The sequence below is a fragment of the Thermobia domestica genome, chromosome 9 (assembly GCF_964235325.1).
Source record: "Thermobia domestica chromosome 9, izTheDome1.hap1.1, whole genome shotgun sequence".
Lineage (NCBI taxonomy): Eukaryota > Metazoa > Arthropoda > Insecta > Zygentoma > Lepismatidae > Thermobia > Thermobia domestica.
Window position 1 is genome coordinate 42,282,915 of NC_137462.1, and position 24,075 is coordinate 42,306,989.

Here is a 24,075-nt window from a genome sequence, read left to right on the forward strand (position 1 = left end):
GCACTTTTTATTTTCAGTTGTGAGCAAAACATAAATTTTAATAGTTTACTTGTCTTGTTGGAGCGAAACTCCTCTTCACTCGACTTACGCGTTTGTTTGTCCGGATACTACTCGGAGATGCCTGAATCGTTCTTAAGAGTCTTCATCCCGGCGAAATTAAAATACCGCTAATTTTACAGTAATTATGTGATATCTTCAAATAGATAAAAGATAATCGAAATGTGGAACAAGAGCGCCCTAGACAATATTATTTTACATGAGAAACCGTTATCACCACTCACTTATCTGCTTTCGATTTCGAGCTGTTTTGAAAATCGGCATTTATTTTCGCGTTTCTAAACATCTGAAAACGGAAAGCCGCTAGGTGACTTGTGATAACGGTACCTTACGCAAAATAATATTGTCTATGGCGCTCTTGTTCCATATTTTAATTATCTTTTATCTATTTGAAGATATCACATAATTACTGTAAAATTAGCGGTATTTTAATTTCGCCGGGATGAAGACTCTTAACCAAATTTGGCGTGTTGATTCGAGAGCTCGTGCTGAATGTCATAAGGGGTCGCATGTCTCGATTGGACATAACCATTGTGAAATAATCACCGAAAAGCGGGATACCCATAGACTTAACCTTCAAAAAGCCTTTGGCGCGCGAATTTTCATTGCAGACAATGGAAAATAGAATTTTCAGCATTGGAAATAAGGCGAAGCCCTTTTCGTTTTGTTCTGCGAACACAATTTTTTTTTTTAAAGCCATTATATTGTTTGCTGATATGCTAAATTCAGCTATTTTCATGTCGTGTTCTTTTGCGAAACCAATTGATGCACTAAAAAAATGCTATGAATAATCAATCAAGGCGATCACTTCGTTCCAAATTTGCGATTATTGCATACTTAATAATATAGTTTTCTGGGAGAAAGTGGCAATACTTTGGGAATCAGTAACTTCAGTAATATTTTGTTATATATCTAGTGATGTTTTAGATTAAGTAGCAGAAGAACGGCAGTTCGTAAGCAGTATTATATATATATATATTCCCATTCCGATAAATTCCCAAATTTGACTAAGTTGTTCAAATGAAAGTGTTTCGTGGTAGTTTCAGTTAAAATATCTAGGGACGTTATCTTAAAGCTCCTAATTCTGAAAATGATTATAAATATTTCAAGCTGTACACTTGGGGTTAATATGTGTGTGTTATTCTTTTTACAGGTTAACCTTACTTTCGTTGGTGTTGTAGGCATGCTTGACCCTCCCCGTAAGGAGGTATTTGACTCCATCAACATGTGCAGAGCCGCTGGTATCCGTGTAATTGTGATCACTGGTGACAATAAGGTACGAAATTCTACATAATAATCACTTTAATCAAGAACAGAGCTCCTAGCAAACAGTTTGAGGTTTGTTGCTGTAGGTTCTATTGCTTATTAAGTATACATCAAAAGAGGCAAGAAAGAAAAAAAATCATAATCCCCACATTAATAAATGAAGAAAATAGGGTTATTAACAACAGACTCAGGACACAGATAAATAAAATTCAAATTTTTTGTTTGATTTATGGTTAGAACTTTTGAACATTGTCTGTGTCTTAAGTATGCGATAGCATATTCTAGTCCACTTATGTTAACGTAGCAAGGTAAAGTTACTAGGCTAGTACAGCAAGGGTATGTTGGCCATTTCCTTTGCTGTGGTTCAGAGAGGCATACTAGGCAAGATAGGGAGAACGTTAGGATTAGGGTTACTACATATACGAAAACCGTGTAAGTATGCTTTCATTACTAATGTAATATCTTGCTTACATCAGATGCTCCGTCGTGAGTATATGGTTAGCTTACGCGGGAGATGCGAGTTCGATTCCCGGCGGGAGCTCATCATACTTTTTAAGCTGTAGATCCACGTTTCATTTGGCCTCAGTGCTAAACAGAAGGCTAAACTCAAATCCAACCAATCATCTTGCTTATGTCAGTTAGTATTCTTCCAATATGTGACTTCCACAGATCTTAGTAGTAACTATATAAAAACAAACATTTTAACCTGTGTGGTGCAGCGTGGAGTATTATTTTGCTGCTGTATTTCAGTTATACATCATGTGGTCATAGCAAAGTGTTCAATTCTCAGTAGAGAATAGGCGTAATAGTCTACTTAATTTCGACTTTAAGTGATAAAGTTATCCTTTTTCGCGTTGCAAGAGGAAAAATATGAATAAATAGCTGTTGTAGAAGAAATAGTCCAGAGAAAATGCCTGAAGTAAATAGTGAGGTTTGTGAAATATAGCTGCAAAATAATACTTCACGACGCACCACATAGGTAACGACATTTGCTCTTTTATATAAATTAGTACGTTAAAATGCATATATTAATGCAGGGCTCGAAAAATTTTCTTCAACCTAGGGGCCGGTTCTCATGCTACAATAATAAAATCTAATTTGATACATAGGCCTGCATAGTTACGGGTATAAAAAGTTCAAGTTTATCGTAGTATATAGGCTGTCTGTCAAAGAAAACAGCAATTGAAAGCAATATAAGTGAAATTTTACAAAAGAACTGTGTATGTTTTATGTCCATGTACGTCTTGTAGTTTGAACACTAAAATACCATATCTTTGAGTTCTGCGTCCCACGGTTATGCCGGTTAGGCTAAAGGAGACGGTGATGATGAGTAATGAATGAAATGGTGGAATGAATGAAGTGGGAGGAAATGGGAGAACCCACGCACACGGTGTTTGTCCACCACAAAGTTCACTTGGCGGGGGCTGGGATACTAAAATACCAATTTTCCACTGTTCTGAGTGGAGAAAAATCCTCTAATGATGAAACGTTCATGTTAAGGTTCAAAGTAAATTGGAAACTTAACGAATTTAATATTTGTTTCTAATTCATCGAAGCACATAAAAATCAGAACTACTAACAGGTAAAAAGTAGGAATACCAATGTGAAAGAAGCTAGGCACCAGACTCATATTTCCAGTCGCCATGACAACCTGACGCCCGGAATTTTTCCAGTCCTGCATTAATGTATAAAAAGCACTCTCTATAGGATCTATTATTAATATTGAATTAAATCTATTCAGCGCAGCGGAAGCAAAGTACTGTGTGACGTGTAATTTAACACTTTTTTTTTTCTTTCTTCTTTTTTAAATTCCAGTCTACTGCTGAAGCTATTTGCCGTCGTATTGGTGTATTCGGTGAGGATGAAGACACAACTGGACGATCCTACTCTGGCCGAGAGTTCGATGACCTGCCACCTCATGAGCAAAAGGCTGCTTGTGCAAGAGCCCGTCTCTTCTCACGAGTCGAGCCTGCTCACAAGTCCAAGATCGTTGAATATTTGCAAAGCATGAATGAGATCTCTGCCATGGTAAGAATTGTCTCGTTATAGTAGAATCTTATTTTGAGGAAGTCGAAGGTTAGATAATGCGAAGTACCACAGTATGTTTAGGTGCCTTATGTGGAGTCATTTTGAAAACGAAGTTAATTCGTATTTGGAAGTACTTTTTAGTCTGACTGAACAGAAGAATTAAATTATTTTGTACTCATTCTACACATAAAATTACCTTTTTTCAACGTGCATGTGTAACATTTCCAAAAATATTGCTCATTTTTTAAAAGATAAAATATTTTGTCTGACTTCTAGTAGTTTACAAATTCCTAATTGCCTTTGACAGATAATACATAATAATCTGCAAAATTCATTAATTGTTCCAGAACAAGGTAAAGGTTTTGCCACTGAGTACAAAATTACGTTAAAAGGAAAGAAAGAAATGTTTTTACAGCTTTATATTTGCATGTATAGGCAGGAGCGAACAGACTATATTCGAACGAAAGTATAAGATTTCTAGAAAAATATAAATAAGTTAACAATAGCTGAAAGCTCAAGAACAGAAACTGTCAATATTAACATTAAAATTTTTCCTTGTGTGTAAAAGTTCAGGTCTGATAAATTCAATACAAGAATTGAACTGTTTCTTGTAACAATAGTTAATTGTTAAACATTGAAATGTAAAATGATAAGAATGTAAAAATTAAAATTATAACACAATAAATTGTAGAAGTTCCCGGGCTAATACAACCGTGAACATAGAGGCAATCAGTGCATTTGAAATATAAGTAAAGATAGGATATAAAAATTCTTATTTAATGGAGCTTACAATTTAAAATAATAATAATAATAATAATAAGTAGATAGATATATTATTATTAGGGATTAAATTTAGTCATAGGTGTACTTCGCATAATTTTCGTACATTATATCGAAATCTTCATTGTTTATTTCCTATTTGTTCCTGTTATATTTTGATTCAGCGATTTTCTAACATTGTGCCGGAAGATAATTAATACTTTTTAAGACAAGACAGTTTATTATTTATATCTTCCAGAATGGTTATTATTTATATCTTCCAGAGCGGCAACAATAACTATTTTTCGTTGTTTGATAGTAAAGCAAGTTGCAGGTCGGTAGGCAAGTCCATAGATTTTAGTAGGCTAATCATATATTTTGTAATACTTGTATGTGTTATTGTTTGTAGACGGGTGATGGTGTAAATGATGCTCCTGCCCTGAAGAAGGCTGAAATCGGTATTGCTATGGGCTCTGGTACTGCTGTTGCTAAGTCTGCCTCTGAGATGGTGTTGGCCGACGATAACTTCTCCACCATTGTAGCCGCTGTAGAGGAAGGCCGTGCCATTTACAACAACATGAAGCAATTCATCCGATACCTTATCTCATCCAACATTGGTGAAGTCGTCAGGTAAGAATGGTTGTATTCGCCTCTTAATTATGTCGTAGTGCGAAACACTTGGTTTAAGAGTCCTAGATCATTTGAACTCAATACCAGTTATGTGCATATGTGTGTGTATATATACAGTATATGGAACAGCGTAGGATAAAGAGTAAAAAGCGGATTACTGAACTTACAACTACCGCAAGAAGTGAGTTACTTCTACGACAAAGTTTCCAGAAGCTGTCTGATTGAGGCTGGATGAAGAAGCATCAAAGATTACGATAAAAGTGAAAGCATGTAATTACCACAATAGTGTTAGTATGGTACGTGTATCACATGAGTTGTGCTTATTTTGAGGCGGAATTCCATACTCTAGAGTATAAGATACATTGCTGATTTGACAGGTATTCGTTAATTAAAATTTTCCATCCCTCTCAGCACCGAGGTTATATAAGACGTCAACCTACTACCGTAATGCATCCAATTTCAATGCTTTTTCACCGGGAATCGAACTCAGAACCCCACGCACCTACAGTTATTAGATGTTTTTTTTTTTCTCCCGGGCTTATACTTATCCATGCAGTTCATTTCAGCGACGGAGATTATTTCTGGTCCTTTTCATACAGATAAATGTGAATTTCTTGTATAGTTTTTATTATTGTCCATATAATGTTTCTATGTCGAAAGTGTGTTTAATAGAAAAACTACTGTATGTAGTAAAAATAAATATTATCCTTCATTCCAGTATTTTCTTAACTGCTGCTTTGGGCTTGCCTGAGGCTTTGATCCCTGTGCAGCTGCTGTGGGTGAACTTGGTGACAGACGGTTTGCCTGCCACTGCCTTGGGCTTCAACCCACCTGATCTGGACATCATGAACAAGGTAAATTGGAAAAATGAATGTTTATCTTCATTATCCTTATTCTATGCCGGGACGGTTTCGATGGACACTATCACCTCTGTCAATGAGCAAGTGTCCACATCCTTGTTATATTCATCTCATTTCAGTTATAAATATTGGCTATTATCGCTTTAAATGCGTAGAGTGGTTTCACTATATATTAGACACTGTAACTCGAGTAAATTATTCACATCCTTCTAAGTTACGGTATGTATTATACATCTCACTTGTTTTGTCAATTTTTGTTCATTATTAATTTACATCTTTCAAAACGGTAACAATAACAATTTTTCGTAGAACAAAGAAAACTTGAAGAGGTCGATAATTTCAAGTATCTGGGAAGTTATCTTGAAAGAAACGCTTACTGCACCAAAGAGATCAGGTCAAGAATTATCATAGCTAAAGAAGCATTCAACAAGAAAAGATCACTCTTAACTAGCAGGCTTAATATTGGACTTAGGAAGAAGTTGGTCAAGTGCTATATATGGAGCATTGGGCTGTATGGTTCAGAGCCTTGATATTACGGAAGTTAGAGAAGAAATATTTAGAGAGCTTCGAAATGTGGTGTTGGATGAAAATGGAGAAGATAAAATGGACAGAGATAGCAACAAACGAATATGTCTTAAAACGGATAGGCAAGAAGAGGACACTTTGTAAGCATCCTTGGCAGGAAGACCAGTTGGATTGGATGGACACATCTTGCGAAGAAATTCTCTTCTTCGTACCACCATAGAAGGAAATATGAAAGAAAAGCGAGGAATAGGAAGAACACAGCTAATCGATAATTTGAAAAATAGAAGAAAATATTGGGAGTTAAGAGACCAACGGATGGCAAAAGAAACCAAAGTGATAACCAAGCTCGGGAATCAAACTTGGAATCCGTTCAGCACCCGTGCATTGACAGCTTCGCTTGTGTCAACGTGAATGCATACAAAGCTATCGGCTCAAAAATGCTATTTTCCTGCAAATTGTGATGCGATTCAAACAAAACGAAGTCTTATTCCAGCCTCACCACAAACAACCGCAATAAACCACTATATTAGAAGTTACTTATTAAGCAGTTATAGATAAAATACTACGACGAACTATGCACGTAACATGTATAGAGGAGAAATCCTGAATCAAACATATACATGGTCTAACTTACTATACTTGTATTAATCATATTCTTAGCTTTCTACATACTTACACAAAGGTTTAAGAAAAAAGAATAATAATAATAATAATAATAAAAGAATTAACTAACAGAAAATTGAACAGTTATCATACGCAGGTCCAGTCATCACTCCGCGATCTTTCCGAATGGTTTCTCCTTCTTCCCGCTTCCTTGAATCCTCGCCCTTGGGTCTAAAACCCAGGCGTAAAATGAAGTCTCAAACCCCTCATAATATATGAATTTTTATTAATTTCGACCATACATGTACTCTCATTGGCTGGAGCATTATTATGACGTATAAGAGAGGTATGTGAGAATACGTTATCAGAATAGTTCCCACAGGTGAGGTTCAAATATGAACAAAGAGTGCATTATAGCGTAAAATAAAAGAAAACGCAGAAATGAAACGAAATGCACTTCTTTATAAAATAAAATGAATATCCTCAAAATTAGTTCATAATAAAAATCACTATAAGGACATCCTCACTATACTTTTGTAACAGTATTTATTATAATATATGAATATATTATAGTCACAGTTCTTTCTCAGTATTATATAAATCAACTCACACATCTCCGTATCAAATACATTTTCACTCAACACATGGAGATTTGGTCATTACACACATCTAGCTCAAAAATTCTTCCAGGATTGGCCCTCTCTTTTAATACCTAAATATACAAACATATTTCCATAGATATCTCAGTGGCTAGTGCACATTAATAAACCAATTTTTACCCTCAGATACAAAACTGAAACGTTTCATTTCTCACTCACAACGCGTAACCAGTTGTTCACACGTCTAAATCGAACTCTCTGGAGGAATTGTTCCATTTGAATTCTATTACTCTCAACTACACTGAACCCTGCAATCCACTGAGCCAACTGTTTCGTATAGCCCTATATTTTTATTTTTATTAGGAATTGTGGTTTGCATGTAGAAGTTAATCTGTATTTATATTATTTTAGCCACCAAGGAAGGCGGATGAATCTTTGATCACTGGCTGGTTGTTCTTCCGTTACATTGCTATTGGTGGATATGTCGGTGCTGCAACCGTTGGTGCTTCTTGTTGGTGGTACATGTATTCTCCTAACGGCCCAGGACTCACCTACTACCAACTGGTAAGTAATTAATAAAAGTCTTAAACTCGTACTATATAAAGATTGTAACCAAATTTTAACTTTGTTTTCTGGTTCGGTCTTCGATCCTGCTGGACTTCTGTGTCCATCTTTCATTTAATATATACAGTAGACTCCCAAGTAGCCGGCCTAATGTGGCGGAAGGGCAGGCCGGATAACAAAAAAGCCGGATAGGCCGGAGTTCTATGAACTCATTTCTTTGCTCCACCAATACGAGAAGTAGTTTTTATACCAAAACTCACTGTTATAATATAGTATGTATTTTGTCACTTCTTATTTGGCTCTGTGCTGGTAGTTTATAAATGATTATGTACTGCACTGCACATTTCGAGAATTTATTAGAGAAAAAGTAAGTTAAAGAATACGTAAAGTATATGTAAATTGTTCACATTTTAACAAATTCTGTAATGTCCAACTTAAATCCAGGAAACGTAAACAAAACATTAATGTAAATCGTAGGCCTAATTCTTAAGAAAATTGACTTAAACTGATTTTACAGTACACGGATATGAAAAGGTAACCCGAAGATAAGAGTCAAAACTTAGTTTTTAATTTTTGAAAAAGTCCTTAATAGATAACTGCTTCTGCAATTTAGCTCTCTTCCGCGACGAAATGTCCCTCCACTTACGCAAACAGATTATATTAGCTGGCGTCGCTTCCTCCTGCTGATTGATATACTGCAACGCTGCCTCAATCGTCTTGAGCCCTTCCAAATGTGGGATGGGATTTTTCCTGTCACTTAATTCCGATAAAAGAATACTAGGCCGGGTACTCGGGAGTCTATTGTGTATTATTACTGAATTTTGAATGGGAAAAATGCGTGGTTTCACAGCGAAAAGAGCAAATCATATAATCGTATTATTTTACCGTAGTTTCCATAAATAGTTTGTTTAGCTGCCAAAATAATACACGAAGTCAAAAATGTGTAGTCGTTAGATGATATTGATCATTATTAACTGCACTAAAAGTTCAGTGATAATGTTTTGTTCCAGAGAACCATCATTTGTAGATTTTATAATTTCAATATGAGCTAGAACGTTAGTCATATGTGTCAGCAACAAAAAGACACACATTTCCTGCAGGAGCGTAGGCCGAATAAGTACGTATTTAGACCACATTTAGAGGATGTTGAAATTCAAGAATTAAGTTGTTTTTACGCAGTTAAGACTGACATACAGTTTAAAACAGGAAAAAAGAAGGAAAGTAATTTTACTACCGGGCTAGATTGTGTCTAAAAAATATTGGAAGGAGAGTTTGACCAAAGAAAAAAAAAAAAGTAAACTTCAAAATTACTTAAAAATGCTGTTTTGTCCTGTGTAAATTTGAAGATTTTGGGCGATACAATATACTCAAAAGATGGGAGTTATTCAAATCAAAATCTTATCTTATACCTGGGACTATTGTTCTTTTTTACAAATTAATTTCTACTCTATATATTTTGACCCCCTCTGTGAATGATGATGGTAATTCCGAACCTTCATCTTAGTATCACGAGTCCATAGCCACAGAGGGGGCCGAAGTGTATATATAGTGGAAGTTAAATTCTAAAAAGGAACAGTCCGAGATACAAGGTGAAATTTTGATACTCAGTACGGTTTAAGTAATCTTGCAATTTATATTAGGTTCTTCAAACCGAATATAAAAGAGTTTATAGAAAAGTGTGCTTGAACTGAGAAAACAGTGATTCTATCAATGTTGTCATTTGCCGAAAGTTGTGTTCGTAATCTACTTCTGTAACAGTTTATCATATAACTTAATGCAATTCCTACTTAAAAATACTAATTGAAATTTGAAGAAATTTGAAGCTATGAAGTTTGTAAGTATTTTTGAATTTATTAATTTAATTTGTTATTGAAGTGAGCTTTCTCTTTATTTCTTTAAATCCTTGTTAGAAGAAAATAATCTTCCACATGTTTCAACTCTAGAATGTAAATTTTTCTTTTGTTGTAGACTCACCATTTGGCCTGCATCACAACACCAGAACAATTCAAGGGTGTTAACTGCAAAGTGTTCAATGATCCTCATCCAATGACTATGGCATTGTCTGTACTTGTAACCATCGAGATGCTCAACGCAATGAACAGGTAAATCAATCCTTACGTGGGATTATATTATTTTAAAAAACGTACACAACTTTGATCTGCACTTTTTAAGAAACTATATGCTTGTTCTGGATTCTGTGTTTACACAGTCTCTACGAATGAGTCTAAACGAAATAAATTGCTAGGCCAGCGGTAGTTCAGTATTTGTAAACAAGATTTTTATATAATGTTGCACTATTTCAAAATCGTACTGTACTCGCCTTAGTAATACTTATTACCACCCTGAGCAGTCACACAATCAGCTATTACAAACACCGTGTGCGTGGGTTTTCTCGGAGTTCTCCCGTTTCCTCCCACTTTCTTCATTCCACCATTTCATTCATTACTCATCCTCACCGTCTCCTTTAGCCTAACCGGCATAACCGTGGGACGTAAAACTCAGATTTATTTACAATCAGCTATTACACGTCAGTCGTGCGGGATCGTGAATGTGTGTCTGGAGTATAGTATACCATGTTCGCTGTAGATTTTGGTGTTGCTAGGCGATGATCATGACCGGAGACTGGCTGATGATCAGGTGCCGTCTCACCGTGTTTCACACGTACTCCATAGAGCAGGAGAGGATTAAAGGCATATACCTAATAGAGCACGCTAGGGTGTCCTCGGTATGGGGTCATGCGTTTATCCTGTTGGAAGATGAAGTCCTGCTAGTGTGTCCAGATAAGGTCGAATTGATGATGTCACAAATGTAGAACGCGTTAGTGATGCTTCTCTAGAAGACCAGAGACGAGGGGGGGGGGGTGTAGTTTATTGGCCTTATACCAGAATGGTGAGTGTGAACACATGCTGGATTTTCCCACTAAATTGCACGCTTACGGACACGAACACAGCCATCCAACACTACAGGCGGTTAAAGATCATATCAGGGGACGACAACCAATTATTTAGTTGAGTTGGCTTTGAGTTTAACGTCCATTTCAGCAACGAGCCTATATGAGATGGGACCTACTGATAACGTGGAATCCGAACCACATGAGTTCCCGCTGGGAATCGAACCCGGGTCTCCCACGCCAAAGGCGCGTGCGCTAACCGCTTAGCCACAGAAGAGCTCAACCAATTGTGTAGTATTCGTTCACCCAGCATGTGGATACGGTGGCTATGATCATATTACTAGTCGACGTCCTGTCAGGCCGGCCCGAGCGATCTTCCTGTCCAGGTGCTACCTGAGACATCTGCTGTGGATATATATCAGAAAAAAAAAAAACAATCGCAGATATTAAAAAGACATCGTATAAGCTGTTTCGCTAGAATAGAGAGAAAAGGATAGAATCATTAAGCAATAGAATGTTGTTAAGCATCCATTTGGATATACAATCTTATTGTGTGCTTCAGATTTTCCGTCTTCGTCGAAGGAATGGTTTTCGTCAGTTGTAGTAAAGTATAAATTTCTCTCTCATATTGCCATTCCTTACGACATAAATACGGTTATAGTGTTAGTTTGTTAGATGCTCAAATCTACCATAACTTAGAACTGTCTCTCATGTTTTAATTCTCGTTTTCTTCTAGCTTGTCAGAGAATCAGTCTCTGGTCGTCATGCCTCCATGGTGCAACATTTGGTTGCTGGCTGCCATGGCTCTATCTTTCACACTCCATTTTGTTATTCTGTATGTGGACATTCTTTCTGTAAGTAAAGTTATTTTTTTCCCAATAATTGCAAGCAAATATCAAATGTATTAATTGGCGTATGTTGAGAACGCAAGAGTTTAGGTTGAATTTAGATTATTACATACAATGTGCAGTATAATGCTGAATATTTTTTAATTATTTCTTTATTAACTCTTTGAAGCACGGTGATATATAAAATGTGGTGTAATATTAGTACCACCGTGCTTCAAAGAGTTAAAGCAGTGAAGTGAGATCAGTATGAAACAACTGTTTTTCTCCCTGTCGGACACGAATTATCTACTATAGTGGCTGCAATAAGATGGCCTTAGTGGGTGGTAATCGGAACTGTCCCAACAGTCGTATCCTTTTACTAGTGACATTGTAACTTAATGTGTGTGTCCAACGACGTTGCCATTGTTTTGGTCCTCGTTACACTGCAATTAATGACTTACACATGTGGGTTCTTTCTATATAGAGAAGAGGGAAATGAACAAACATTGACCAACTTGCTTACGTATATGGATCGTTCTTTCTCAACGAAAGAATAAATATTCTGTTGAAAGCAGGTTGAAAGTGTCAAATAACAAAGTAACAGCAAGCACTTGGAGTTTCCAGACTACTTTTTTCTTCGGCAAAACATTTAAGACATTCCATTCTTACTCATGTGACGGAAATCAACTTTTACTCACCCTCCTATTCTCGCCGGGAGCTGTGGTCCAGTTCGAGTTTTGTTGGCAACACAGAATTTCGGAGAAAATATCTTTTTCACTACCATGTAGTGAAAGAAGGCGGCTAGTAGGTCAGTCTTCTATACCGCCCACTAAGCTTTTAATCTCTTACCTAAAAAATAGGAGATGATGGGAATATGGATATTTGATGTTAAAATGTAGTCTTCTATCAGGAGATTCGTATTACTGAGTACTCTTACTAGCTTATGAACACACACTAAAGGAGAAGCCAACTATTATAATAGTTACTTAAGAAACACCATTTTGTGTTTTGATCACTCATCTGCCTGAGGACAGATACTTTTTTTTGTGAATGATCGTCTGCCATATATTTAAAAGACTAATCGCTCTCCTTCTAAAAGCAGCAGATCGCGAATTTTAAAAGTTCCTCACTCTTCTCACATTTTAGATTTAATATAAATTCTTGTAAGTGTGTAATTTTTGTAAAGATTACGAGAAAAAAATGAAAGAAAATTAACATTTAAAAAATCTATAAATTTACAGGTTCGATGGTCCCTTCTATCTAGGTAATAAGCACGTGTTTGGTATAATAGTGTAGACAGGGCTCGAAAAATTTTCTTTTGATCTAGGCCTATTCTGAAATCCACGTGCCTCAACAATGCAAATACAATTTGATATAAGCCTGCATATTTTGGCCTGAAATTATAGTTACTGGTATAAAAGGCACAAACTTATCTTACTGTACAAGCTATTTTTTAAATATAACAGCAGTTGAAGGGATTATAAATGCTTCCGATAACATTTCGTTGATTTGAGTTGAAAATGTTTCCTGTCTATTAACTAACACTCTATTTCCAGTGGCACCCGGAGGTGCAATGCCGTATTAATATAAGTTCTCCATTGACTTCTATCCGATTGGATTCAGTTTCTACTTTGTATTCCTATTTTTGCAAAATCCATCTTAATATTGGCCGCCCATTTGCTCTTAGATCTTCATAGTCTGAATTAGTTCACTGAATCAAAAAGTTTGGCCACTTCTGTTATAAGCTTCTATTTGGGAAGCTAAAGGAAAAGACCTTTAGTTAGACCAAGAAACTTGGAGGATAATATAGAGCAGAATCTTGTCACCACAGTCTTGATCGGCTAGACTGGTCACAGGAAGGACACAGGGTCAGGCTCTTTATATATACAGGATGTTTCAAAACAATATCGACAACTTTTGGGAGGTAATTCCTGACACCAAGAAAAGACAAAAAGTATAGACCAACCTGGGTGCATAAATGCTTCCTTTCGGAGTTACAGGCTGCCGAAGACATGAAAATATGAACTTTGAAGCTACATAGCTCCAGAACTATGGGACCTACCGTAGTCGGATTACTATCCAAATATCCATGTTTCAGAATCCTGCGGTACTTCCGCAACAATTTTTATAGGGGTAGTTGGTGAGTACTTCAAATTATATACCCGTAGCCAAACTCCCTCTATAAAAATTGTCGCGTGAGTACCTTAGGATTCTGAAACATAGATTTTTGGATAGGGCACATATTAGTTCCTAAGTTAAATGTTGACCCAACTATGGTAGATCAACTCCTTTAAAATTCATTTTTTCATGTTTTCGGCAGCCTATAACTCCGAAAGGAAACATCTGTTCACCAACGTTGGTCTGTACTTTTTTGTCTTGTGTTGGTGTCAGGAATCACCTTCCAAACGTTGTCGGTGTTTTAAAACACTTGAATTGCTACAATCTTTTTCTTCTACATTTCAGATTCATAAATTGTATTTGTAATACTCTGTATTGTTTTGCATTTAATTCCAGTCAAATTAGCAAAGATGGATCAAATTAACATAAAAAATAATATTAGCACTATTATTTTTTGTTCTAAATAGAAAGTTTTTTTTTTAACTTTTTTTTACACCTGCTTCTATTTTTGTATTTCTCTAGAAGAAAAATCTAAGCAAAAGTTACTTTTAAAGCATGCTTACACATTTTCTTTATATCTATTGGGATTTTCGCCAGCGAAGATCATATCAAAACGTTTTATTTCTTTTTTCTCTTCTTTTAGACCGTATTCCAGGTTACGCCATTAGATACAGAGGAATGGCTTACTGTGATGAAGTTCTCGATACCTGTAGTACTAATGGACGAAACTCTGAAATTCTTGGCAAGAAGATATGCTGATGGTGAGAGCGCACTCCTTACTGTGCACTGGATTGTTGTCATGTGGGCTTTCTTTTTTGGGTTGATACTATTTGGACCCCTTTAAAAGTAGTTTAATTATATTTTTTTTTGCTCGAAATCCTTAACATGAACCTCTGTTCGTAACCTTTGCTCAGAGAGCAAAAAATAAAGAATGAAAGAAAGAAAAAACAGAAATGGATTAATAAGACAGAGACGCAGAAAGAAGTGATTATTTTGTGCAATTAGATGATGCCTGATTCTGATTCAGTGAAAAAACCCCTTCCTTTATATCCTTCCAAAACATTGTTCAAGAAACACCAAGCATGATAACATTGGCTAAGAGTTCAGTGCAACCAACCAATCAAAATTGTTAAGAAGAAAGAAAATTTTTATTATGAAAAGGAGAAACTAAATCATACGAAGTATATTCTTAGAAACAAATAATAAACCATAAAAAAAAAAAAAAAAAGAAAAAATCAAAATCCTATCATGCTTGGCACATATAGTTTTCTCAAGTAGACTCTAACAGTTTGTTTGTTGTGATTGGTTAACGTTCTTTATTTATTTTTTATTATTTTTTCCTTTTGTTGTTCATTTAATCTAAATTTGATTGAAAAAAATTATATATATATATACGGAAATCTGTTTTCATTAGTGTGTATTATTTGGCGTTTTTGCTGTGCTTGCTTTATTATTATTATTCTGCATGGCATTCGAAATATTTCGTCTTGATTTTCCGCCTCCTTTTAAACCTTTTCTCAGTTTTTTTTTTTCATATCAAAAGTTTTCTCTCAGTAAACAATATGCTGAGTAGGACGTCCAAAGGAGAGAGAGAGAAAAAAAAAACTAATATATATAGAATGTAGAGCAAACTGGATTATTTGTGTAACAAAAGGGTTCGGATATCATGCAGAAATCGTTCGTAAACAGTAATGTTTATTTTTATTATTTTGGGCGTTAATGTCTTCCACCGAACCATGCATTACAATTTAAAACAACGATGCAGACAATCCAGTATTTTTTTTTTTTCGTCGTCTTGTTTATAAAAAAAAAAATCTGCCTTTGATTTTAAATCTGTCAGCTGGCTGACAGCGTTCATGCATTTTTTTTTTAATTATGTATAATGCATGAATTAAACATGCATTTAAAATAAAATGGCAGTGCATGACTGGAAGGGTACAATAATGTTCAAACTTTTTTACATATGTAATATAAAAGAATAAAATATATATATATACTTAACACGAAACGTATAGGTCAACGTTAAAACTGAAGTACGTTTCATATTTTGATGTCGGTCTACCTCTCAGCTAATAGTTCTCCAAAACGAGTGATTTTTTTAAAAACTATTTTTTAAGTTTCAAAAATTATTATTTACTTTGTCTTCCGTAAATTATTGCATTAGTTTTTTTTTTTTTTTTTTTTTGTGACGAAAGAAAACAAAAAAAATATTTGACGAAATACTGGGTTTTGCAGTAAGATCCAGATCGGAATGATAGCATAATAAAAACTACGTTTGGGAAGCGAATGTCTTGTCATATTTTATTTATGTTGGTTGTTAGTTATTTAAAGAAAGGAAAAAGATGTATTGAGTTTTGAAGCAAAATCGATAAAGAATTCAGATGTACACATATTAGATCTGCATGGGTTAGTTACATCTACTTCTTTCTTTATTTTTTTTATTTTTTTTATTTTTAAGAAAGCAAAATATCGTAGCACACATTCTAGACTGTGTTGCTTTAAGAACAAAAAGCAAAACCTTTTTGACATTAATATTGCGATAGGTTGCTATTGTTATCAAAGTTGATTGTTTGAAATAGTTTTTGATTTCGTGCGAACCTAATAAGAAGTGATATATAATACAGACTGACATGGTGTGATTTATCAGTATATATGAAAGGAAATATGTAATGAATTAATGCATGATGTGGCATAGTAGTGTTTGTGAATAAGCGCAACAATGAAGATAAGACAATATTGGAAAAAAAAAAAAAAAAAAAGTGATGGTTGGTCGTAATTTTTTTGGAGTGTTTTTGTTCTTTTAATAACCTTCCTGTGTGCGTGTTCGACCGCAGTTTGGTTTAAGAAGATTTACAGAGAAAAACAAGCTCGCAGAAAACAAAAAGCGTATTCCGCAAAGAAATTTTTGAAAGTTTAATGTATTTATTTCTTCTGGTATACAAAGCGCACCAATGTGGTTTTTTGGCCGTTAAAATTTTGGTAAGTTATGCATTTTGGGTGTGTGTGAGTGTGTGGTTTATTATTTTTTTTTTTCCTGATAGTATGACACCAGTGTTGCAAACCTATTCTTAAAACAAATAGATGGCATCACAGTGCCGTTATAAGACAATATTCATGTAGCCGTAGGTAAAAGTGAAAAAAATTATATATATATATATATCAGGGTAGGGGAGTAAGAAAACACGTGATTCCTATTTATGTATATGTTCCCTAATGAACCCTATTTTCTGGAGGAAACAAGATTATGGCGGTTGGATTGTTGTGTAGAATGTTGTAATGTTTCAATTTTGACATGTCTTAGGACGAAGCAGGACTGAACAAAGTATCTTTAATTTTTAGTTACGATCATGGTAATTAGTTATATAAAGAAACATCCGTTGATTGCATCAGATATATATGTAACATTTTTGTATTTAGATTTCAGACAAATAATATTGTTTCCTCCGTACGGTTACTTAGGGTAACATGATTCCCATTATGTTTAACTGCAGCATGAAATTTGAGAAAAAATTGTAAATATATGTATCATCAAGTTGTTACAGAAACATGTGTTAACTAATAAATATTTAATGTTTTAAGAGGTTTGTCATATTATGTGAAAAGCTAACTTAACCCATTTTGCCTTGTAGATATACATTTATTTTATTTTATTGGCTTTTTGTACCTTTTTCTTATTTTTTCTTTTAATTTCATTTTTAGTATATACATATTTTTTTTATATTTAGCTATACTACCCAGCACTATTCAGTTACAAGCAACAGAAACTTTCTTATTTTGTACACTATCAGTGTTAAGTTTTGTCTGGTATTTGTTCGTTTGTTTCCGGGATTCCATATTTTAAATGTATTAAGCTTGCTTTTTGATAGTGGGGAAATGTGTGTATATATGGAAATAACCACACAAAACACTGAAATTACAATTGAGTTGCTCTTTCTCTTTCGCTCTTATGTGCATACTATCACCAGCAAAAGTGCATACCTGTTTGCATGAAAGCTGGATTTAGATGATTAAGCGTCCATAATCCAATGTCCTCACTCTTCACGCAAGTGGAACTTAATAAGATTATGTTAGTCCACCTGTTACTCCACGAAAGATTATATGGTGTTAGTACGTCCGTTACTCCACGTAGTAATTTGAACAGAAGCGAATTTTTTTTTTTTTTTTTTTTTTTTTTTGCAGTAGAGATAAAGCGATTATCGCAGTCGAATTCGTTAATAGAGTCAATCCGTTAACATCCTAATGGGTAACGGCGACTTTAATGGTAGCTATCCAATCCCATTTTCTACTATTGAAACAAAGGTAATAGAAGTTACTCATCGTACCGTTAGATGGCAGCAGATATCCTACAGCAATTGACATCTACCGGACGAAATTGAATCTTCAAGTGTGTGATCCGTTTTACTGTTTTTCAGGGCTTATTTACAGTTTGAACCCACCTTCACTACTCGAGTAAAACTTTTTACGAGAAGCTAGAGGTACGTACAAATTGGGCATAGAAACAGGAAGAACAACTTTAATAATAGTTGTATTCCGACATAGGGTTAATCATCCGTAGTGCAAATGTATCGAGGGTGCTCTTTTTCTTTCTTCCATTTCAATCTCTTAACTCTTTTATTGTTTGTAAGAAGATTTCATAGTATTTACTTAAAAGACAGAAACTGATGTATGTTAAAGATAAATGAAAATGCTAACTGTTGATTGCGTCTGTACGAGGATTTCTGAACGGTTTCGTCCACTTGCACTTGAAGAACGAAACACTTTATAAACATGTTTTGCACTTTTGATGCAACTACGTAAACGATCAGTTTAAGAAGAGATTTCATTCCAATTTTCAATCGTTGCAGTTTTGTCTTATCTTTTTAATAATTGGATTTCAAAATGTTTGTGTTCGGATACGCAATCATTTTTTTTCGTAGCCAGTTCTTTTCCATTTCATTTCATAATCTTGTTGTTGCGATTGTTTGGCTCGTTCGTGTCAAGGGGTATCCTAAACAAAATTCTTTCTGGTTGATTTGAAAGCGACTTTTAAGCTCGTCCATGTCAGGGGGCATCCTAGTAAAGAACTTTCTGGCTGATTTAAAAATGATTTTTTCTAGACTCCTCTTTGGCAGGGGCTTACTGAGCGAAGGACTTTTTGGCTGATTTGAACGCGATTTTTAAGCTCCTCGTCAAGGATCATCCTGAACGAAGGATTTTCTGGCTGATTTGAATGCGATTTTTAGGCTCTTCGTTGTCAGGGAGCATCCTGAGCAAAGGATTTTCTGGCTGATTTGAAAGCGATTTTTAAGTTTCTTGTTAGGGGGGCATGGTGAGCGAAGGACTTTGTAGCTGATTCGAAAGCGGGTCTGTTTATATTTTATTCATAAGCAGAACGAATGGATCAAGTTTTTAACGTAATTATCTACAAATTACCAAAAAAAAATTCGCAATCTATGGAATGGATAGGCACATTTGCTGGTTGGTGGATGCACAACAAATTCATTATATATGAACACCAAGACGTAATGGAAATCTTAAGAAATGCTTATAAAAAAAAAAAAAGAAAGAAAGAAAAAAAGCGCTAAACAAAATCTTATCATAGATAATAATACAATTAATTCACTTCATAATCGTTTAAGATCTTGTTATGGTTGAGAAAAACGCACTTCCATTAATAAAGTGCTCGAAAACCACAGTACTTATTGTTTCGTGATACCCTTTTTTAATTTTCTTGAGCAGTTTTTCAACCGAACACTGTTTTACTTTATAAATTTGGTTTTGATCAGTCATTGTCGCCGAGATTATCGTAGTCTTCAAATGATTTTGTGTGTACATATGCAGTGACTGTCACATCACAAGTGCGTTTATCAAAATAGTTCCGTCTAATTTTTACAGTTGAATAATCTAGTTACTACTATACAAATACGTGTTTGTGAGTATGTATATATATATATATATATATATATATATATATATATATATATATATGTAGGAATAAAATATTACTCATCCAACCAACTATAAGCACTTTATACTATTGAACTGCGAAAGAGACTGAAAATGTAATGAGTGAATCAACGTCCAGAAAGATGTTCAATGGAGTGTTGGAGTATATTGCTTTAGAGACAATTGAAAATACATATATTCCTATTGTGTATGTTCTTGAAAATTATCCAGTTATTACACCAATCATGAAATCAGTGCTTGTACTGAAAGTGTTGTAAAAATACCCGAAGAGTTTTTTTGCTTTCTTTATTATTATGATTATTTTTCTTTTATTTTTTACCCTTTTTTGGCTTAACCCTGGAAACCTTGCTACTCCATTGTAGTATATACCAAGGACAAAATACAGAACTGTGCATGTGTGATTTAGTTCCAGCTTTTTTTTCTTTGACTTTTTTGAAAAGTTAAATCTGCAGGTCCTTTCTTAAGCATTGGGTCTTGCGACCTAGTTCTGCCCTGCTGTATACCCTTTTGTCTCTGGCTTGCTGTTTCTAGCTTGTTTCCATCCCTTGCGTGCTGATGGACCACATGATTTCAGGTAAGATCATATAAATTTCATTATACATGGTAGTATGACTTAAATTACTTCAGAAGATCTGGTACTTTATATAGGTTTTCTATATGACTGGTAGATAACTTACAATTCTAAAAATTCGTCATCAATGCTGTGTATTAAGTTAGGTTGCTATGCTGTAAGAATCTTGTAGCTGTCATTAAAAAAAAAAAAAAAAAAAAAAAAAAAAAAAAAAATGCAATCCTACAATATTTCTGCATACAAACATAGTCTTGAAAGGGGCATGCAACAATTTTTACATCTTGCAAGGAGTCAAACCATGTGCAACTTTCTGGCTCGTCTTTCTTGCTACCTGCTATAGCCTTCGCACTGCCAAAGAGAAAAACAGTTTTGCTGCTTCCGAAACGACGGATTCTTTTGGACAAAGAGGGGAAGCGTGCCAAAATACACATTTGTAATGAGGTTCACTATTTGTCCACCAGAGTGCAGTGTTGTATGGGTGGGGATATTTTTCTTGCTTTCAGAAAGTTGTACTATGTAAACAGTAAATAGAAAAATGGGGTTGCAAGATTTTTTTAATGATAGCTACAAGATGCTTGTAGCATGGCAACCTAGCTTCAAACAATTTAGAACATCCGTTTACCTGTTGTTTACATGCACTATTCTCGAACAGTTCCAAAGTTGCTGGAAATTACTAATATACGTCATACGCTATAAAATATTCTTTATACACTGAATATATTTCTTGAAAGATGGAAAATTAGCCGTTATGTAATATTTACGATGTGTTCTGCTGAATTTAAGTCATAATGCCATGTTAATATTCAGAAAACAAAATGTAAAATAAATCTTGCAACATTTTTTTTTTTTCTCGTTCAGTTGTATTATGTAACTACTGTTCACTTACAGAAATGATGGCATGTTGTTACTATATCTGTCTTTCTTTCACTACAGCATGCTCAGTTACAGAATTGTTTAGTTTCAATGTCTTTCTCTGTTGATATTCTACAGCTCTGTTGGAGTAATTTCTATGCAACCGTTAGAGATGTATTCTACGTAGAAATGTTTTTCACACACTTGCTGCTGTGTATTTCGAATCGCACTTCATTTCTTACTCTGGGAAGAAGAATAAAAGCTCTGCACATCTTAATGCTCAAAATAAATAGAATAGTCTTTACATATATATCTCTCCATTGACCCACGCATTTGCTTACCAATGGCAATATATAAATATTTGTGCTTACAATATAATACGCACTATATCAGATTAAAAATGAAATTTATATATATGATCTGGGGAGACTGATATGTTTCTAAAGTAAAGTTAGTTTTTACTGAGTCGCATGCGCCATATCATCTCCGCGTAAAAAAGAAAGAAAAAAGCGAACAAATTTTAAAAATCTCAAGCTTGGCCGTATTGAATTTATTGTGTCAACGTAATCTTTGCTATTTTCGTTCATTTTGATTAATTGTCCTCTAACCCTATCAATGTTTAATCCTGTAATCATCCTCAAATCCTTTTGTCCATTCAGGAATGAAATGGTTGCGTGTTAACTAGATTGAACAATTTAGTTTTATTTTTAAGTTTCTAATTAACATTATTTCGATACTAACTTTTTTTTTGTATTTATTTCATAACTACTAAATTTTGTAACCATTATTTTAAGAGAGAAATTATTTTATATGCTTTTAAATTTTATATTGTAATATTTAGATGTATGTTTCTTATTTTTTGATTTTCTTTACAGCAAAAAGGTAAATATATATATTTTATAGTATTCTTCTTATTACGTTATGCTTGCATTCCGATTTTTTCTTTCACAATTCTATAGGTATAATCCTAAAGTAGAATCGATTATATATACTTTCTACTTACTTTATTCTTAGAGAAGATCGCGAAATATGGTTATGTATTCTTTGCAGCAGATCTGTATCTATTTCAGTAGTTTTTTCCCCTCAAATTTGATGACTTAAGTAGCATTTTAAAAAATCCAATTAACTTTTTTGGGGGGTAGAAATGTAAGATTGGGCGCGTTTGCTCATTATTGATGTAATTAACTAAAAGTATTATTTTAAGAAATGAATCGAAACTTGAACAATAAAAACAATTGTTAAAAAAGCTTTAAAGTGTGGGGAAAAATGTACAGATCAGTTTCAAATTTTCTCTGTGTATATGTTCAGAAAGACAATATTTAAAAATCAGAACGAGTTATTGCTTGTGAATATGTTAGTGTAGCATGCCAACTAGTAGAGAAAGCCTGAGTAAGAAAAGCCAAAGATGAACAGTTGGGGAGATTACTTTTTTGCAGAATAGGATATAGGTTCATAATTACAGTTATAAACTTCTGAAATGCAAAGAATACATGTGGAAATTACTTTCCTTGCACTTCGTTATTGTACTAGGATAGCTCATCCTTTTGATAGAATAAACATAACACTATAATCGTAAGTTATTTATAGATATAATAATTGAATGTGTCTTAGAATTGTTTATATTTATTATTGATTTTATTGTAGTAAAAAGGATTAAAGTATAAATATAACAAATCTGAAAGTAAATAAGTATATAAAACGAGTTTAAACTGTAGTAATTATACTGTTTACATTTACATATGTACTTTGTCATAGGAGCTTGACATTTGTACAGCTGTTTCCGTATTATAAGAAACTAATATTGTCAATTAATATTGTTAGGTACTTGCCCAATACGAAGATCATCCTTATATTACTATACAATATGTTGGTGTACGAACATCTTGTTTGCCACCGGAGTTTCTTGCTTGGTACTTGAAAAATTATACATGAATTGGAAAAATAAGAATTTCAACGTATATTCACTGTAAATTTAACGTGAAATTCCTGGCTTCATAGTCGTATTTAGTACTTTTTCGTGAAAGAAATTGAGTGATAGTGATCTAATATGAAATCCGTGAACATACTATTTTTTCAGGGAGCATCCCAATTCAATATAAGTAAATTACCGTAATTCTCAAGATTTTAAAATAAACTCATTAAATATGTAGTTAAAACGCGATGGAGTCATAATAAGTTGCTTCAATGAAAAATCATTTTGAGAGTGACAATTTTAATTAACTTTTAATATTTCTATCTTTATTTTTAAGATATAATACGAGTAGTATCCACTTTCTTTATATTATTTTTATATTTAACGATAATTTCAATTTTAACTTTATACTAGCTTGATTTTTTTAATCGAATAGTTGTGTAATTAGTGTGACTAAAACACCACAGACGCTACTGGTATGTTGGTGTTAATTAAACTTGTAATTTTATTATGCTCATATATTCTACAGGCTACTGTAGCAACCAGAAACTAGGAATACCAATGGTTTTACCTAAGTATTACATTTAAGATAACTATTCGTTTATCTTCGGCACTCTCTAAGAAATGCGTTTCTTCTTTTCTTCTTTTTTTTTTTAAAAAAAAAAAAAAAAGTTTATAATGCATGCATTGCATTGTAATAACCCTACGTAATTCAAATTCCTTAGAAGCGTGTAATAATAATAATAATAATATAATACCAAAATAACCTGTATGATTAAACAACACCATCAATCTTCCTAACACTTTTTTAACGTTTTAAGTTGAACTGGGTCTGTTCCCATTGTGTAATATATATAAATAGACATTATAAATGATGATTACCTGTCGATATCACTACTGTGAGTGATGATGTAAATTTTTTCTTTAGTAAGTCTTAAATTATTTTCGACTGACTTTCGTTTTTAAAAGTACTATCCTTATTTATTTTATTGCTTCAAATCCTCTCAAAATTTTCCACTTTTTTTTTTTTTTTTTTCATAGATTTTACTGTATGAATCTAATGAATTT

At 33.9% G+C, this 24,075-nt stretch overlaps 1 protein-coding gene across 6 annotated transcripts in view; it reads left to right on the forward strand.

The window, feature by feature from the left end:
* The window catches only part of SERCA (ATPase sarcoplasmic/endoplasmic reticulum Ca2+ transporting SERCA), a 122,693-nt gene that overhangs the window by 90,477 nt on the left and 8,141 nt on the right, over positions 1–24,075 (forward strand). For 4 of the 6 annotated variants that reach the window (XR_014133026.1, XR_014133027.1, XM_081770982.1 and 1 more), the window contains exons 15-22: positions 1,211–1,333; positions 3,139–3,351; positions 4,520–4,740; positions 5,459–5,594; positions 7,739–7,891; positions 9,860–9,993; positions 11,518–11,635; positions 14,370–14,487. Coding sequence is in view for 4 of the 6 variants with exons in the window: in XM_081770982.1 (XP_081627108.1) it covers positions 1,211–1,333; positions 3,139–3,351; positions 4,520–4,740; positions 5,459–5,594; positions 7,739–7,891; positions 9,860–9,993; positions 11,518–11,635; positions 14,370–14,487 (1,216 nt within the window). In the remaining 2 variants the exon portion in view is untranslated. Of the gene's footprint in view, positions 1–1,210; positions 1,334–3,138; positions 3,352–4,519; positions 4,741–5,458; positions 5,595–7,738; positions 7,892–9,859; positions 9,994–11,517; positions 11,636–14,369; positions 17,305–24,075 lie in introns of those variants that run through there. The other 2 variants (XM_081770980.1, XM_081770981.1) reach the window with 1 other exon arrangement.